The 17,569-nt window shown below is 35.6% G+C and overlaps 4 protein-coding genes across 4 annotated transcripts; 2 read left to right on the top strand and 2 right to left on the bottom strand.

The window, feature by feature from the left end:
* Positions 1-544: 544 nt before the first annotated feature.
* LOC109857309 (RNA polymerase II-associated protein 3-like) lies at positions 545-3,069 on the top strand. Its single transcript, XM_020433486.1, has 8 exons — positions 545-844; positions 998-1,135; positions 1,245-1,492; positions 1,578-1,788; positions 1,874-2,182; positions 2,247-2,525; positions 2,654-2,843; positions 2,923-3,069. Exons 1-8 carry the CDS (start codon positions 698-700, stop codon positions 3,009-3,011), a joined length of 1,611 nt encoding a protein of 536 aa, XP_020289075.1. The 5' UTR covers positions 545-697; the 3' UTR covers positions 3,012-3,069.
* A 327-nt stretch (positions 3,070-3,396) lies between these two features.
* Positions 3,397-6,168, bottom strand: LOC109857312 (TRAF3-interacting protein 1). Its single transcript, XM_020433489.1, has 10 exons — positions 5,965-6,168; positions 5,756-5,873; positions 5,561-5,673; positions 5,172-5,486; positions 4,730-5,070; positions 4,516-4,641; positions 4,203-4,446; positions 3,950-4,075; positions 3,778-3,863; positions 3,397-3,673 (listed from the first exon to the last, which is right to left on the bottom strand). The coding sequence occupies exons 1-10, from the start codon at positions 6,097-6,099 to the stop codon at positions 3,523-3,525; spliced, it is 1,755 nt and encodes a 584-aa protein (XP_020289078.1). The 5' UTR covers positions 6,100-6,168; the 3' UTR covers positions 3,397-3,522.
* A 228-nt stretch (positions 6,169-6,396) lies between these two features.
* On the top strand, positions 6,397-8,414 carry LOC109857297 (39S ribosomal protein L40, mitochondrial). The gene is made up of 5 exons (XM_020433469.1): positions 6,397-6,488; positions 6,681-6,764; positions 6,857-7,027; positions 7,154-7,352; positions 7,471-8,414. Exons 1-5 carry the CDS (start codon positions 6,454-6,456, stop codon positions 7,594-7,596), a joined length of 615 nt encoding a protein of 204 aa, XP_020289058.1. The 5' UTR covers positions 6,397-6,453; the 3' UTR covers positions 7,597-8,414.
* Positions 8,415-8,503: 89 nt separating this feature from the next.
* LOC109857296 lies at positions 8,504-14,571 on the bottom strand. The gene is made up of 4 exons (XM_020433468.1): positions 14,195-14,571; positions 12,309-12,571; positions 9,361-9,772; positions 8,504-9,232 (listed from the first exon to the last, which is right to left on the bottom strand). The coding sequence occupies exons 2-4, from the start codon at positions 12,556-12,558 to the stop codon at positions 8,737-8,739; spliced, it is 1,158 nt and encodes a 385-aa protein (XP_020289057.1). The 5' UTR covers positions 12,559-12,571; positions 14,195-14,571; the 3' UTR covers positions 8,504-8,736.
* Between the last annotated feature and the right edge of the window lie 2,998 nt (positions 14,572-17,569).

Consider the following 17,569-nt stretch of genomic DNA (forward strand, 5'->3'; position numbering starts at 1 on the left):
ATTCCTGTATTTCCTGCATTTCCTCCATTAGTTCGTTCCATCTTGCTTAACTGAACACAGCCCGTGGCTTGGCGTTAGGAACCCAATCCACGGTTTTAAACCTGTTATCAAAAAGACATAGAATGGCGTATGGACTAGCTTTATAGGTCCACTGAGCCAAAAAGAGCACCAAACCAAACCTAACTAATCACGATTTAAGCCTCTTGCACAATAGACGGAATAGCGATAGCGATAGAAATAACAAAAGTTTTAAGCCTCTTGCACAATGGACGGAATAGCGATAGCGATAGAAATAACAAAAGTTTTAAAGAATTTATATTTAAAAATAAAGGTAGGAACAGCGGAATCTAACATACAAAACTACACATGTATCAATGCAGATCAGAAAATCGGAATAAGCAATAGCGATAAAATTTCCGACGAGTTGGAATTCTGTGTTAAAAACTGTGTTATTTCTATCGCTATCGCTATTCCTTCCATTGTGCAAGGGGCTTTACACTATTTGTGACTGGATAATCTCCCACCATTAAAACGCTTTTCTGTTTCGCTTGTTTTTGATCTGCACTCTGCATGTGTGATTTTGCACTAAAAAGTTCATAAACTCTTGAAAGAGGTTACAGTTTTTTTTTTTAACTGGCCGAATCTTCTTTCACATGTAAACGCACAATTCCAAAAAACTTTTGTAAATAAGTTTTTAATGATGGAACTTGACCAGTCTATATTGCTACAAAAGCAGGTAAGAAATAATTCAGAGGATTTGCACAGTGAGTTTCTGGATTTGAAAAATTGGGAAGAAGAAATGAAACGGAAAGAGCGAGAATTGATAAACGAACATGATGAGCAGGTATTTGAAAGAAACATTTAACATTTGTAGATGCAAAAGCAATTATTACAATAAATTACATGGCAACGTGTTTATAAAAATGTTAGATTCTCTAAAATTATAGATTTATTGTTCATGACATTTTAATTTTGTAAGTACAAATATATGTTACAGCATAGTTTACCTCCTGTTAGAAGTAAAATTCGAAAAACATCTACAGTAAATGATAACAAAACAACAACAAAGAAAACAACTGATAATTCTAAGAAAATAAGATCATTTGATTATTCAGCATGGGATAAATTTGATGTTGTGAGTAGCATTTGTATTATAATATTTCAATTACACAAATTCTAGATATTTTGGTTTGCCAATCTTCCACAATTCTCGTGTCAACTTAATATTTTATATTGTGTCAAAGGAAAAAGCTTGCGAGGAAGTAGATAAGAATGAAGAATCTGACGATTCTGCTGAAGAACCTATGTTATCCAAAGAAGAATTGGAAAAAAATCATAGCAGAGCAACAACACACAAAGAAGAAGGAAACATTTTTGTTCAACAGAAAAATTGGTCTAAAGCGCTTGCTTCGTATAATGAGGCAATAAAAATTTTTCCTTATGATGCTGTTTTCTATGCCAATCGTGCTCTTTGTCATTTAAAGCTAAATAAGTATGTGTGTGTTTCACATGTTTAAGAATATACCAAACTCTACAAAGGTTTTAAAATTTATGTAATTATGTGTTATATTTTATAGTTTATATAGTGCAGAAGCAGATTGCTCATCTGCAATACAATTAGACGATAATTATGTGAAAGCTTATCATAGACGAGCAGTAGCTAGGATGGAATTGAAGCAATATAAGGAAGCAAAAGAAGATGTACAAAAACTGTTGATATTGCAACCGTCTGATAAAGAAGCAAAGGTCATGCTCAGACAAATTGATAAGCATCTTGAACATTTACAAGTAAGCATTTTTTATTAATTTATTAAATCAGTTTGTGTGTGCATACATATATATATATATATACTCACAATTTTATTTGTTTTAGCCAACCATAATTAGAGAAGATATTGATAAAAATATTTCACTGGAGAAAAGAATCGCCGAAAAAATGTTGGGTGATGTAAAATTAAATAGAAAAGTAAGCGACACGAAGGAAGATAAAAATAGAAAAAATAGTATAAATGTAGAAGCTGCAAAACCACCAAGTGTACCAATTATAAGTGAAACTACGAGCAAAACAATTACAAGTACAACAGAATCAAAAAAAGATAAACGCATTCCAGATTGGCTGCCGGAAAAAGATAACGTTGAAATTGTAGAAGCTATTCAGAAACTTCCTCACTTACGTTCCAAGGTAAATTCACATTAATATGTTTTGTGATATTGTTTTTTTCTAACATAAATTTATTTTTATTTAGGAACCATTAAAGAGGATACTCGTACAAGAAGCTGACCTGAGTAAACCTTTTAAAGAAAAAGATGAAAAACTCAATTACACAACTGTAAAGGCAGAATTGACAAATACACGTTCTGACAATAGTGCAAACAATAAAAAGGAGACAATTTCACAAAATACACTAGAAGAAAATTATGCTGAAAATGATATAGAAATTCCTCCCGTTCCGAAAACCGCAGTACAATTTTTAGTAAATTGGAAAAAATGTACTACATCAGACGTTCGATATAAATACTTGAAAGTAGGTAACAATTTTATTACATTTATAAATTGTGAAGTATATACTCAAAGAAAAAATTAATCGTAAACAAAACTTATTCGAGAGTTTAAACAAATAATTTTAGTTTAACAAATAATTTTTTTTTTTAGCAAATATCACCTGATAGTTTACCAAACATATTTCAAGATTCAATGGAAAGTGATATTTTTAGCAGTATCTTAAAAACGCTAAAAGAGTTCATGGAACGCCAACAATCAGTATTTTCGTATTTGAAAAATCTCAGCAATATTAAGAGATTTCGCGCATTAATTATGTTTCTTAGCAATGCAGAAAAGCAAGGTTTGTATATTGGTGTATATTTATTTTTGATGGTTACATATAAGTTTTGTGTGACACAAGTCTTTTTAATTATTTCTAGATTTGAAACTTATTTTGACATATTGCAAAACGACTGAAAAGATATCCACGGAAGAGATCGTCGAGTTGCAGAATAAATATGAAATTTAATGAAATATAACAAAACAGATTAAATCTGTAAGTAAATAAATAATACTTACTATTAAAAATGAAATTTCTTTAACGTGATTTAAAACTAAATAATTTTTGCAATATACGTTTATCTAGAAAAACCAATTTTTTTTTTTAATAAGGTAATTAAATATCTTTCTGTTGGAATTAGTACAATTAATAATTTTTTTGGTATACTCAGTACTTATAAGAAAAAACAATTTGACACATTTCAATATCTTATATATACTTATATATAAAAAACATTGAAGAGTGAGGGATAGAAAGAGAGATGTATGTAATTATATATACAGATAAATAAAAGTATTTTATTTACTACATAATATAAATTTTTATATTTATATATGAAACTTCACGCTATATACATATATATGATATGTACATTTGTAAAAAAAAGAATTAATTTACAATTCTATAGTTCTAGCTCTATTTTTAACTCATTTTCAAGACTAGAAAACTATACAATCCGCTAACACGATACAGCGATATGTTACATATTACCACTGAGCAAACGCCGTAGCTTTTGATCATTTTTCGTTATTTGCGCTTTTACTTGACCTATCTTATCCAACTCAATCTTTATATTGCTGTCAATCTCTTTTAGTGTCTCTTTCATAGGCTCTATCATTTCTTGTGTTTCTCTGCGCGAAAAGATATTAATATATAAATTAATTACTAGATTGTGTGAAGTATTGATAAAATTTGTTTATTGCAAAGTTTTATTATAAGCGCACGTATAAAATACCTTTCTTCCACTTCCAGTTCTTCAGTCAACTGACGATACTGACTTCTCCAGTCCAATATTTCTTTTTGCATCATTTCTACATCTTCCTAATAATGCAAATATTTCGTTAAAAACTGTTGATTATATAATATTTTAATTGTTTCAAGCATTTATATATAAAATAATTTAACACCTGTACATAATCCAACAATTTTCCTAAAGGATTAGTTGTACGCGTTAACGACTGTATTGTTCCGCGTAGCTTGTCAATTTCCCTAGCCGCTGCTTCTCGATCCCGTTTCGAACCTGATTCCCATGCCTATACATATTAGAGCGCATTGATTAAATTGATCAATTATGCACTTGCTCAACATTGCAGCAATATCCTCGCTGGTTTGTGTATACGTGAAAGAAACGATAAGTGCAATATATGTGTTAATTCTTACAATATCTACTTTTTTCGGCAGAACATCGACATTATCGGTGTTAACCAATTCCCTTTGAGTTTCCAAGATTTGCGCCACAAGGTGTCCGTGTTCTTGCATCAGCTGATTGTCTATCTTGTAATCTCCGTTCTCCAAAAAATCACCACTATTCCCTTTAGCTTCCATCACCACCATATCTTCAGCATCGTCGTCATCCTTTAAATCAGGATTTTCCACAATAACGCTGATATTTCCCACCGGAGTTCTAAAATTACACATCACAGTTATATCGAAAATGCCATATAATCGTTTCAAGCGAGTCGCCATTTCTTACTGTATCTCCTCATTGACAATCATGTCGATCTTAGCTCTCATTCTAGGAGCTGCGGGTCTGGCACTGATAGGTCGAGCGCTTGGCGGTCTCAGAGAAGTTTTAGGTCTTGCGTTTGATTGCAAAATGCTGAAATATAAAATACAACAATATAAATTATTTCCGTATCATAAGTAAATATTAGCGGAAAGTTGATTTTTAGCTGAACGTTCATTACGTTGTTTCGCTAGTTTCGGCTTGAGATTCTGACACCGGCTGATCGCTTTTCTCAACATTATTTTCCCGCGCTTGCTCTTCTTCCGATATTCCGCTTTCCTTAGTTTCTTTATTATCTGTTGCTGATTTATTTTTCTCCTCGTCGTTAAAAGACGCAGTTTCCGAACGTAAGTTTGCTAATTTCTCCTTCGAGCCACTCGATTGCGCTGAGTGTCTCGCTTTACTGGAAGAGTTTCTGTGTTTCTCCTTTGTTGATTCGCTTGCAATCGCATTTTGTTCTGATTTAGCAGACGAAGACGATTTTTTTCTTTGCCCTGAGGTCGAAATCTTATCCTCAACTGGCTAAAAATACATTAACACAGTTTGGTTTGTTTTTTGTTGTTTATCATTTTTTTTTAGTAAGTGGTGACTAAAAAAATAAAAAAAAGACCAAAACTCTTTACCTCAGCTGGTGGGATATCTATTGTTTCAACATTCTTCGAAGTTTCTTCCTTTTTGTTAATTTCTTTTTTTTTTGCGTGTTCGTCAGTTTTGTCATTACGTTTTTTTTCGTTCGAAGCTGCTTTCCCCGTGCTAGATGATCTCTTCTTTCTCTCTGCTGAGATCTTGTCTCTTTCCGATGACTTTCTTGCTTGTGAGACCTGATGTGTCGCTGTCTTCGCAACTTCCTCTTTCTTCGTGGATTTTGATTTTGATCCTACTTTCGTTTTCTTTTCCAAGCTCTTCTTATAATGCTCAATTGCTTCCGCACTGCTGACCTGAGATAAATGACACAAATTTATTAGTATTAATTTAGTTTATTAAATTTACTTAAACAACAAAATGTACTTACTTTCTTATCGAGAGCTTTTCCAATAGCTTGTAGCAATTCATTTGTCTTAGTCGGTTCTTGACCAGAGATAATTTTACTTGCCCGAACAGTTAAATTAGCGCTTGAAATTAATTCTGAAACACATAATTGTATTTACATTTTTATAATTTACATGTGTACGTCTGATAGACGTAACTTAAAATTAAATATTATTACTCATAACATCGATCAGTTTCGTCAAGAAGGCAAGCTTTGCTTCTTTATTTTTTATATTATCCGAAATCAATTCCTCCTCCGTGAACAATCCTTCCAAGAAACCTGTCTCTTTAATAACCTAAAATTATTTACACGTACATGTATTGTTTATAAATTGTTTTATTAGTAAAAAAACGAAAAAAATATTAAATATATAATCGATACGTTACAGCCGTTATTATATCGTGCAGAAAACGGAATGGGGGTTTTCGAAGCAATTTTTCGGTCAACGGTGGTTTTTTAAAATATTTTCCCAACAAATCCTGCGTTTTTTTTATTACTTCAGGTCGCACTTCGTCCGTCATTGTGAAATTATTTAAATTATTTCGAGCCGTGTCAACGTGTGCACATGTTTTCGATAAATTGCACGTCAAAGTAGTGTCAAACCGTTGCTAGGCAACACGTGACACGCACGTGTATAAACGACAGAACGAACGATCGGATTGGCTGACACAAGCGTGTGGTCAATTTGGATCGTGAGATACGGACCTATTGGCTCTCGCAAATAGGACGCGGCATTGGTGAAAACGTTCAAGCGTTTTGTACAACGCTCGCTTGTGATTGATCAATTCCATTGGTACAATCGGTCGGATTAAGTGTAATCGCTGACGATAGAAACGGGCGTGAGTGCAAAGAGCTAGAAGTTCTATCCGACGAAGATGAGTGTTTCTAATTTATTACCTGTGTTTTCACGGTAAGTGTTACATTTTTATAATTTTATTCACGTAAGAGCTATTTATATGTTGTTTCAAGTAATTGGAGAAAACGATCAGTTTTATATCGTTTGCCATAACCTAAGTTGTTATTTTTGACGTACTTAAGTTTAATTCGTATTATAATCACAATATATTGACTTAATTTGTTTAATATCATATTTTTTTTTTAGATTATCTTTACGTAATATAACTGGCGTGCGAAATATATCGACATGCACCAGTCCCCTGTACTTCAGAATCAGCAGTGCTCTTTTGTATGTTGTTAGAAACAAAATTGTATTACCATGTGTGTCTTGGTTTACAGTTATGTATATATTTATTAAATTTTTCAATGTCTCGCACACAGAGCAGAACCATTGAAGAGAAAAAAGAAAATAGATCCTGCAATTATCAGAGCACGAGAAGAAAAAAGAAAAAAGAAACTGGAGAAGCAAATCCGTAGATTGCAAAAACAAAGTAAACAGTTAAAATCAGTTGATGAGATGGAAGTCCCATCTAAGTTAATTGAAGAAAAGGAGTAATATATATTTTATATATTATTCGAATATTTATTTATAATTTTTAAAACAAATTATTAATTTATATGTCGAAATTGTATATATCGTTTTTACCATTATTAGTTGAAATAAATAACTTATTTTAGGCAAAGATTGCGAAAGGTTTCACCGTTGTCAAAAGAAGAAGAGGAATCTAGAGTTTTATTGCTTAAGGAGTGGACCAAGTATAAAACTCAGCAGCGTTTAGGTGATATTCGAGCGATAGATTCCATGATGTATTCTCAACAAAAGGCACTTGACGAACTTAGAGCAGTATCTGAAGATTTATATCAGGAAGCCATACAAGTAATTGATCACTTGTATTAATCATTTCTCATTGACAAAATAAAAATAATTGTGTTCTTCATTTTTGACACTGTGTGATTTATAATATAATTTAAATTTTTATAAAATTTGATTTTAGGTGGACTCGGGACTTTTACCACATATTGCCAAAGGTCCGCTCAGAACGCCGCCGATAGAAAATTATGACAGTCCCGATGGAGAATATATAAATACAACTCGGAGGTACGAAGGAGAAGAATATTAAGAATATTTGATTCCGATGAAAAATTTGTACAAATAAAGCATGTATTTTCACATTTTTCACAAAAGTGTGAATCTGTACAATTAACAATGTTTGTAAATTTAATAGAATAGACACATAGAAAGCGATAAAGTAATTATGTAAACGTTTTAATATAAGGAAAAGAAAGAATTATCCTGTAAAATCTTTCCTATCTTTGTTTTGGAAAACTATATATACATATATACATATATATATGTATATAGACAGATATGACATTTTTACATTCAAATTCATAGATATACATAATTTTTATTAATACTGAATACAACGTAACCATAGACGTACTACGTATGTCGGTGACATAACAAAATAAAAAGATAGAAATTACGACCTGTTCAAAATTTCTAAGAACAGACGTGAGATAGAATAATAATACACGCGAAAAAAACAGAAAGAGTCATTTTGTAAATTATGTATAAACAACACAGTTATTTTTTTGTTCAACGTTACGTGCTAACGAAAAGTTTGTAATACAAAGTAAGCGTATTTTTTTACTTCGACCCGGTTACATGAATGTAACATATAAATTATATAAATTACGTTCAGTTCAGCCAATAATTGACCGATGTGATAAAGAAGTGTTTGATGTGCTCTTAAACTAACACGATGCTGGGCTGATCTATATATATCACAGTAATGTATATCTAAAAAGGAACATGCACACATTCCACACAAATATTATTGCCATTTTTACATAATAATGTCGCGCAAATTTCTCTTTTCTTCCTTCTCCTTACTGGGTTCCGAACAATATAGAAAAGTGTCTAAAAAAAAAAAAAGAGAGAGAAATGGTAAAATTTTTTTTAGATCTTCTAGAGACACGCGCGAGGAGACGTCATAAATCTTGGAGACGAACGACGTCGTAAATCTCCAACATTCAAACGTACAAGAAAACGTCTTAAATCTCTTGGACAGACGTCGTCTCGAGCATTCAAGATCATTTTTTTTTTCTTTCTTTAGGTCCGAGCGTGGTTCGAGAATAATATCGCGAATATAAGTTTCTCTGAATATGATTTTAAGAATTGCATGTGTGCGTACACATATTTTCTCAAAAAATCATATTTATATATTTTATCGCGTCGCGCGCGTGCTCGCGCGCGTTTAGTCGAATTTGAGCTCGCGCTTGCACATGGGACAACTGTCGCTGGACTTGAGACATTGCCGCAGGCAATCCGCGTGGAAGAGATGATGACAGGGTGTCACTCTGGCCTTCTTCATGCCGCACAAACACACCGCGCATACGTCGTCGAACTTCTCGATTTCTTCAATGGTTGCCTTTCGGTAACGATTCAGCACTTCGCGCTCCCGTCGCAACATCGCTCCCGAATTCTGCATCATTTCTTTCCATCGCAGATACACGTTCAGATATGTGGCGACAATGAGAAACCTCCAGGAAGCCGTGGGTAACAGCAGAATGCTGAACATCGCCGACATAGCGATTGTGAAGCAGCGAAGTATCACCGGCGCGTAAAGATTCTCGATGTTCTCCAACGCTTCGAACTGAAAGAAGCCTAATATCGTCGGGAACATCTCCACGAAGACCTTTTCCGTTGCCGAGTAGTAGGTCCACGTGACTATCGTGTATATCAAAGAAGGCCTGCGAGAGAGAAAATAGAATTATAATAAACAAAATAATAAAGAAGAAAAAAATGTACAGATATTTTTTTTATTCTGTAGAGAGATCAAGAGGATTCGAAAAAAAATTACCGATATATTATTACTCACTTGTAGTGATCGAGGCCTTGCTCCAATCCGAATACAAGAAGCATGAAGGTCAACGTGACGACGAAAGTCACCGCCTTGGTCCACTCGAGCACGATTTTGGTCGCCGACATCGCGAGATGCTTGATCTTGGATCGCTCGGTCAGAGTGACGTAAGGCGACCAGTCTTCTTTTTGAATCAGCTCTTTGATGTAACTCACGCAATAGGCTATCACGTTGTAAAACATAAGCGTGTACAAGCAAGTTAGCTTTTGCTGCGGCAGAAGAACCTTGTCGGCCAGTATGAGAAATACCACTTGATTCGCCATGATGGAGAAATTGCGCATCTTGAGAAAGAGATTTTCCGCGCGGTCCACCGGCGAGTACACCCGTCTCAGAAAGCGGTTCAAAGGATGCCAGGCTTTCTTAGCTCCATCTTTGTAACAATAACATTGTATGTAAATTAAAAGGTCTTTTTTTTTTTTTTTTCATTTACTTTTTTTCGCGCTCTCTTAGAATATTTCTAATCAAAGTTTACAACGTGAGATACAACTCAATATTGAGTCAGAAATTTCTCATTTTATTTGCTAAAATTAAAAAAAGATTGTAATTATGATTCGAAATTGCGTATCGAATTTCGAGAAGGTATGAAAGTGTGCAAAAAAAAATAATTTATATCTTCAAAGTCACGTAATTGTAACGTAAGTGAAAGAAATTTCTTAAATGTAAATTATAAATTTTCTAGAAAATATTACAATAGCATCAAGTTAATTTTTATAACAAATTAATACAAAATTGTTATTTTATATCGAATTACAATCCCGAGAGAAATTGACGCGCGCGCGCGCGCGATGTATTGCGACGATTAATCGAAGTAAATAACCGAAGAACAATTATAATTTTTACATTGGCCTCGTTCGACTTTGTAAAAAAATGTTACGAGCTATATTTATACATTCGCAGATAATTATATATCTAAAGAACGAAGATTGTGTACAATTCATGTTAAACATTCATTTATCATTTAACCAATTATAATCATATTCGAAGTATAAAGGCGCTTGACTCGAAGGGAAAAAGCACAAAGTTACCTCCTGCAACTCTTCTTCATCGGCTTCTTCTAACAAAAACACGTATATAACCACCGCGACGTCCTCGTAATTATCAGAGAAGATTATCACCGTTGACGCTCGAGCAAAAAGAAACGCGCAGACACGCGACATCTCTCTCGACGTTATTATTATTACTTCACAAGAACACACATTGATGTGCGTTCGTTGCGAACATTTTCTCTCTTCCTTGTTCTTCTTTCTGACATCGTCATCGTTCACTCACGGCGAAAACGAAAGAGAGCAAAGCGGAGAGGAGAGCGAGCGATACTCGTTGTGAGTGATTTTCCGAAGGTGGACCCGACTAAAGAACGACGAGCGACCGACCCTGCATTGAGGGTTTTATCGCGGAATGACAGGTTGCTGAATAATCTGACGGGGCGTGCTTTACGTTAATAATCGCGTGCTTCTTGGTCACAGCTGATAAGCGTAAGCGCGAGAGACGGAGATAGGAACAGCTCACTCCTCCGGGCAACCGTTAATTGAGTATAACGTAATCGACGTGGCTTCGATGAATGATAGACGTCATTTTTAGTAACAAGCTCCGGGAGAGAGAGTCCGGCGAGAGAAGAAATTTGCATATTAATGGACGTCAGTCAGGACGAGTCACCAGTCGACGACATGGCTGCAGGACGAGACAAGGACAGGTGCCGGAGGAGGTGGTAGAAGGGCAACGGTGTCTCTACGTGGGATTCGTAAGATTTCACATGGCAACCGGAGAATGCCACCCCCCTCGTGTTCGGGGAACATCAGTCAGGAGGGCTTCTGCTACCTATAAAACCTAACCCGTCCGGTCTTCTGCCGTGCATTGAGCGACTCGACGTCAACGCGAAAAGGATCATCGCGAATTAGAGAGACGAAACACCGTACGTCAGTCAAGAAGAGGATCTCAAGAGATCAAGAGAGTGAGTATGAACAATAGAACCGCGAGATCTGCGAGAATATGTAATTCTTTTCTCGCTACTTCACACGGGATTAGAAAAATAATAATCGCGTCGTGCAACTCCGCACTGCTGAGCGTGGTATTTTAAACTAATGGCGTTGCCACTTCCGGTTGAACTTTCCACGGAAGAGAGTTCGAACAATAATTAAAATAATTACAAGGATCTTGAATTTCAGCACGTTTTAATTAGTAGTTGGTTTTTTTTTATAAAATATCAAATATCTGTCAACAAATTAAGGCGCAACATGTGAATTCAATATATCACGGTAAAATTTTTACTTGGTCCCCTTCAGCAATTTGCCAATTTCAAGAATAACGTCAAGTTGGACACATATAACAACTTCAGATTTATTACTGTGATTTAATACTGAGCTTGTTATTTAATTTTATCGTTTTTCACATTAATTAATTAAATTAATCTGAAAACGGTACATATAGCGCGACACAGTGTAGGGTCTTCTTTATTTGAAATTTGGTTTATTTAAAAATAAAATAAATATTTATGAATATATAGTAAACTTAATTAATATTAATTAATTTAATTAATTATTATTTATTTAATTAATTAAATATTGAGACTTTTCCCTACACGTAAGTAATTGACCTTGTGTCAACGTGAAGTCTGTTCGAACGCGATATCTTTGCGTTTTTTCTTGGAAAATTTTTCTTTGGATTTTCTACTAATTGTGTGTTCGTTCGCGTTATCTGTTTTGAACTTCGATCTGTAATTCTTCTATCGATAAAAAATCAACATTCTGAATCGAGAAAAACGGGGGAAACGTTTATCTCTAGAACGGTCGCATAAACAAAATACAACATCGAATCGTTAGAATTTGTAAAAAAAAAAAAACTATTTGAATTTAAAGCATTATTTCTCAGATTTCTTTGATGGTAGTATAATTAGAGAAAAATGTACGTACTTTTGACCGCTTCGCCGAGAGTCTTGAGAGTCGGTACGGGATACCTGTAATTCGCGCTTAGTACCACCGGAAGCACCAACGCCGAATACAAGACTGGCGCGGGCGATGGCAAAAGCGGCAATGGACCACGTGGACAATAAGGCAAAAGAAGTATCGCGCTCAGAAGGCAGACACTTTGCGCCGTCTTCTCCTTGTCGACCGTTAGCGAGTTCGCGCGGACTCGGCGTCTCACGCGCGCTATCATGCCCATTATGATTGAACCTCTGAAATCAGACCGTGTTACGGATTTATTTTTTTTTTTTAATAGAAATTTGTCAATTACACAGGTAACTAGAGCAAAATAAACAAACTATATCGAATCTAACATAATCGCCGACAAATTTGTCCAACGTTAGTTCCAATTGGCAAACGTTAATTGGCGCAATCGCGAGCTGATAAATTTCGCTAATTGTTTAACGAGTTGTGAGACTACAGAAAACAAATTACACTGAGATTAAATTGATCAGCGTGACACTCAGTGATCGTTCGCGGAAAAAAAGAGTTTTTGCTGTTTTACACAGACAGCGGAAAGAACTTGCCGGGCCTACCGAATTGTTTTTTTTATAACAAAATGTTTTGTTGATAAAAAGATTCAATAGATTCGGCAAATTTCTCCCGCTGTGTTCATCTAGCAACTTTTATTCCGACAAAATTTTTCTTTTCGTCATCATCTCGCGCGAAGATTTTTGGCAAGAGAGATATTCAAGATCTGTTTCTAAGTCTCTTCTGCATCTGCGCTTCTTCTTTTTCTTCTTGCGTCTAGTGAAAACAAATCGATTTTAGAAATGTCTTAAATTAAAGTTGTTTGGACGAAAAAACACACGTCATGATATCTTCTCACACGTCAGGAAAACTAACGTCATTTGATGGTAACGTATATATATATATATATATATATATATACATATAAATACAATATATACGTTGGCCAATGAAAACTGTGCGGAAACATGTTTGGCGCAAATTTCGAGAATTCTGTTTTGCGATTAACAACAGTGCGTTTCGATGCGGTCGAAAAACGAGGCGATTTTACACATGATATCACAACACGGTAAACATGTTTGCTTATAAAATAATTTAATTTGTGAAACTTCGGAAACAAAAGTGGGGCGCAATGAAAACATCGGTCCCGGATAGTCGATATACACGTGGCTATATTTGTCGGATAAAAGTCATGTGAATTGCAAATTACGTTCAAATTTTTTGTAATAAAAAAAAAAACTAAAAGCACTCTTGTAGGTTTTTTAATTTTATAAGATGGACTTGATCACATTTTTGTGTTTTTTTTTGTGATTTTTTAAAATCTTGATTTTTTTTTAATCTTAAATTTTATATACGTGACACTTTTTACTTTGTGCTACAAATTTGTAATTGAAAAAAATAACCGGGACAATATGGTTAAGGAAAAAAACTTTTTAAAATTTAGTTTTTGCGTTTCACTTCATGTGTGAAAAATAAATATACGTAAATAGAGATATATATATAAAAATCGATCTTTGATTACGTGCGCGGATTACAGCATATTTAGCGCCAAACGCGCGACGTTGTTTATGAATAACGTTTAAAACGATCTCTATGTATGAGGTAAATAAGACGCAGAATATCAGATACCGCTTTTAGCTCAAAACACATGATGCGATGGAAGTTTCTAAATGTGCAATCGCAAGTTCGAATGTAGTCGGGTGATGTGATATTTCGTAATATAACACTTGCAATTCGCGATGTCAAAGATATTCGAATTATATTAAAAAATAGAAATTAATTGTGTTGCTATATACATACATATATATAATAAAAATATCTGTCAAGTTTTAGTTAATGAGCCAATAATACAAAAGATTACTCACTCTTAAACAATGACGAAAAGATCGTGCTTACTCCTTACACAAAAACAATTAAAGAAGGTGGAGTTTACTGGAAGAAAAAACCCTCTCTTTCGTTCTCTCTTTCTCTCTTTCTCTCTTTCTATCTTGCAGCTCTTTCGATATTAGAATCAGATATTGAAATCGGATGTTATGTATTGGAATTCACTTTAGAGAGGATGCGTCTCTTCGGGACCTCTCGACTTTATGTCGACAATCACTACGGAACGAACTTTGGTCGCTTTGCCGTTTGTTTGACTGCACACGTCTAAAACGGATGCTAACTGGTGCGATACTGACCGTTCGGGTCGGTCTTTGTACCAGCGAAGCTACGAGAGACAGGGTGTGCGACGTGTGTGCGTGCAGCAAACGTATGTTACATGTCACATAGAGAGAGAAGAGCAAGAAAGATGGAAAAAGAAGAAACGAGGGGGGAGGGATAGAACGAGAAAGCACCCGAAGAGAGAAGAGACACTCGACACAAACAACGTGAAATAGAACAAAAAAAGAGGAAAGAATAAAAAGAAATTCAAGAATGTAGGGGAGAATAAAGACAACGGGATGAAGAAGAGAACGAGGGAGATCGAGACGGAGAGAGAATTTTTGGCATCGCGTCGAGCAACGCAAATCTCTTCGGTTATTCTTAGCCAAAGTTGGGGCGCGACGTTGGTTGCGCTTCCTCTCGCTATATAGATGCATCTTCCGCGACGTCCCAAACGTCGCGAAGTTTCGTATGTCGGTGTGTATGATACGCGTGTGGGATGATTACATGATGCGGAGAAAACACGTAGCTCTATGAGACCATTCATGTTTTCGGCTTTTACTATTGCCAACTATCGGAATCGTGATTCGACAGTTTCTGTTCTGTTTCTGAAGATATATATATAAATGCACCTGATTCACAGAATCTCGTCGTCGTTTTCTTATTATTCGTGTACTTTACGTTTTATTTAGCCAGGTCGAATTTACGAAGACAATCGAATTTCCCTAAAACTCGATCTAGAAAACTCGTCATATTTCACTGGCTTTTAAAGTCGCCGTCACAATTTGCGCAAAACTAGATGTTTTAAGCGTCAGTCAATTTTTTTCCGTTATCAGAAAACAGTCGCAAGAAAGGTTCGTTTTGATCTAAAAAAAAAAAAAAAAAAAAAAGGCAAAAGTGCAATTGCAAATTTATTTCGAAATACGGTTGGTTATTTGTGCAAAAATATAATTTCGCGCGCCGAGAATTTGTTGTTTCTTCGCGCGCACGACTCATCATACTTCTTCTCACACAGTCGTAGGAGGGAGGTACGATTATAGTCGATGATTCTGGTCAATACCTGGTAAAACGCGATGATCGCGTGGTACGATTACGCGAGATTTTCACATGAGACTAATTTCGGTACGCGATATCACGAAAATAAACCTGCATTTTAACATTTGCCACCTATATTGTGTATTGCGCCGGGATTCCCAACAAAATCTCCCGTCGAAGATCCGTAGGACGTAATGCACACGTATACGTGTGTGTTTTGATTCTTATTTATTTAACACGAAGATTGCGAAGATTCGCGCACACAAAATGTGACGGAATTGTTTTCAGCGTTTTCTGGCAACTATAAAAATATCTATCACGACTTGTTTTCTTTTCTTTTTTTTTTACAAGTATTTTTTTNTATCAAGTCTTCTTTCTCTTTATTGCGCGCACTGTAAATCATATCTCAACTGCAACTAAAGTTTCAAAATCAAGTCTTTCCATTACAAAAGACGCGTGTTTCGCGTGTTATTGACCCCATTCTCGCGCGATACATGTGTTTTTACTCATCGGGAGTGGGAAAGTAAAAGACAGAGAGAGAGAAAGAGAGAATCGGCCGGTCGCCGTCTTCTGGATGGCTAATTTTATGCCGTCTCGCGGCGAGTTCGGAAAGGATTTGCGCGGTTCGACGCAACGACTCGCGCGGTGAGAAAATGTAGCATCTCCGCAAGTAATATCATCTTGTCGCGAAAAAAAAAAAAAACAATTTCTATACGTCTCACGTCCGCCTTTTTTCGTAAAAAAAAAAAAAATCAAGGTCATCGGCTGTTAAAATGAGCGCAATCGAAATTTGCACAATCAAATTTTCGCTCTGCCAGGCTGCAGTTATAAAGTGAAAAGGAATGGCGCCACTGGGAGATGTGTTTTTTTGTAGTTGCAACACACATTATTTTTATTATTACATTATTACTTTACGATGGTTATTACAACAGTTTGTTTATTACGTGTTTATCAATTTTATATTATTTTTGTTACTTTCTGTCACTTGACAGAACTTGGCGTTTGTAAGCACAACAAGTGCAACAACTGCGGCCTTAGTTTTGCCCAGTCTTACATCTGCATTTTATCATCTTATTGTTTTGCAAATTTTTGCAACAAACAATATGCCAATTACGAGACCCGCCGGACTCGATGGCGCCAGTGCGAGAGCGATTAGAACAACTAAACTGACACAATTCGTAAAGCGCGTGAGGAACATAATTATACAACACGCGTGATTATTCAAGATACAGCGATCGTACGTTTGCATCTGTGTGTGTGAGAGAAAAAATAAGATAATTATAGGATTAGATTGTGATTAGAAGGTTCGAATCAAGTCGTTACATCATCAATTGTCGTGATTTTTCGAGACCAAAGTCTCACGGCGGTGCATTTATGTGGCACTTGAGATTATTGTGTTCCGAAGCAAGTCTCCTCTCGAAAGGAAAAGAGAAAACCGACATGCGTGTAGATAAGAACATAACAATGGCTGGAAATAATAGAACCGGCGGATTCGAATAGAGCAAAGGAAAACAGAGAGAGAGAGAGAGAGAGAGAGAGAGAGAGAGAGAGAGAGAGAGAGAGAGAGAGAGAGAGAGAGAGAGAGAGAGAGAGAGAGAGAGAGTGGCAAGATAGCTCTCGCAGCGATGGGAGATAAATTTTTTTCATTGGTCCATTACTACACGCGCGCGCGCATACGAAGGAAAATGAAAAGGAGGCCGCGAGATTCGCGGAGTATCAATACTGAGTCAGCCTTTCCACGGTTTCCTTGTTTATGAACGGATGTGTTTAAGACTTGAGCGAGGGAAGAAAGAAGGCCTTGTTCGACAACGAAAGTGGATCATACGGCTGCGCGCGAAAAATGTTTGTGTTTATTATTAGCACAATCAGACAGAAAAGCAACAAGAAGCCGATTGTTATTTGTATTTCGAGAAACAATACAACGTGTCTCGGCAAACTTACAAGAAAAAGAAAAAAACGTCACTTTTGCTTAGCGCCGCATTATTTAATCGCCGTATTCGCGATAATGAATTCTAGCGAGTGTAACAATTAGAAGCCGCGATCAGTGTGAATATACGATTTTA

The sequence above is a fragment of the Pseudomyrmex gracilis genome, unplaced genomic scaffold (genome assembly GCF_002006095.1).
Source record: "Pseudomyrmex gracilis isolate BER0280 unplaced genomic scaffold, ASM200609v1 scaffold_155, whole genome shotgun sequence".
Classification (NCBI taxonomy): domain Eukaryota; kingdom Metazoa; phylum Arthropoda; class Insecta; order Hymenoptera; family Formicidae; genus Pseudomyrmex; species Pseudomyrmex gracilis.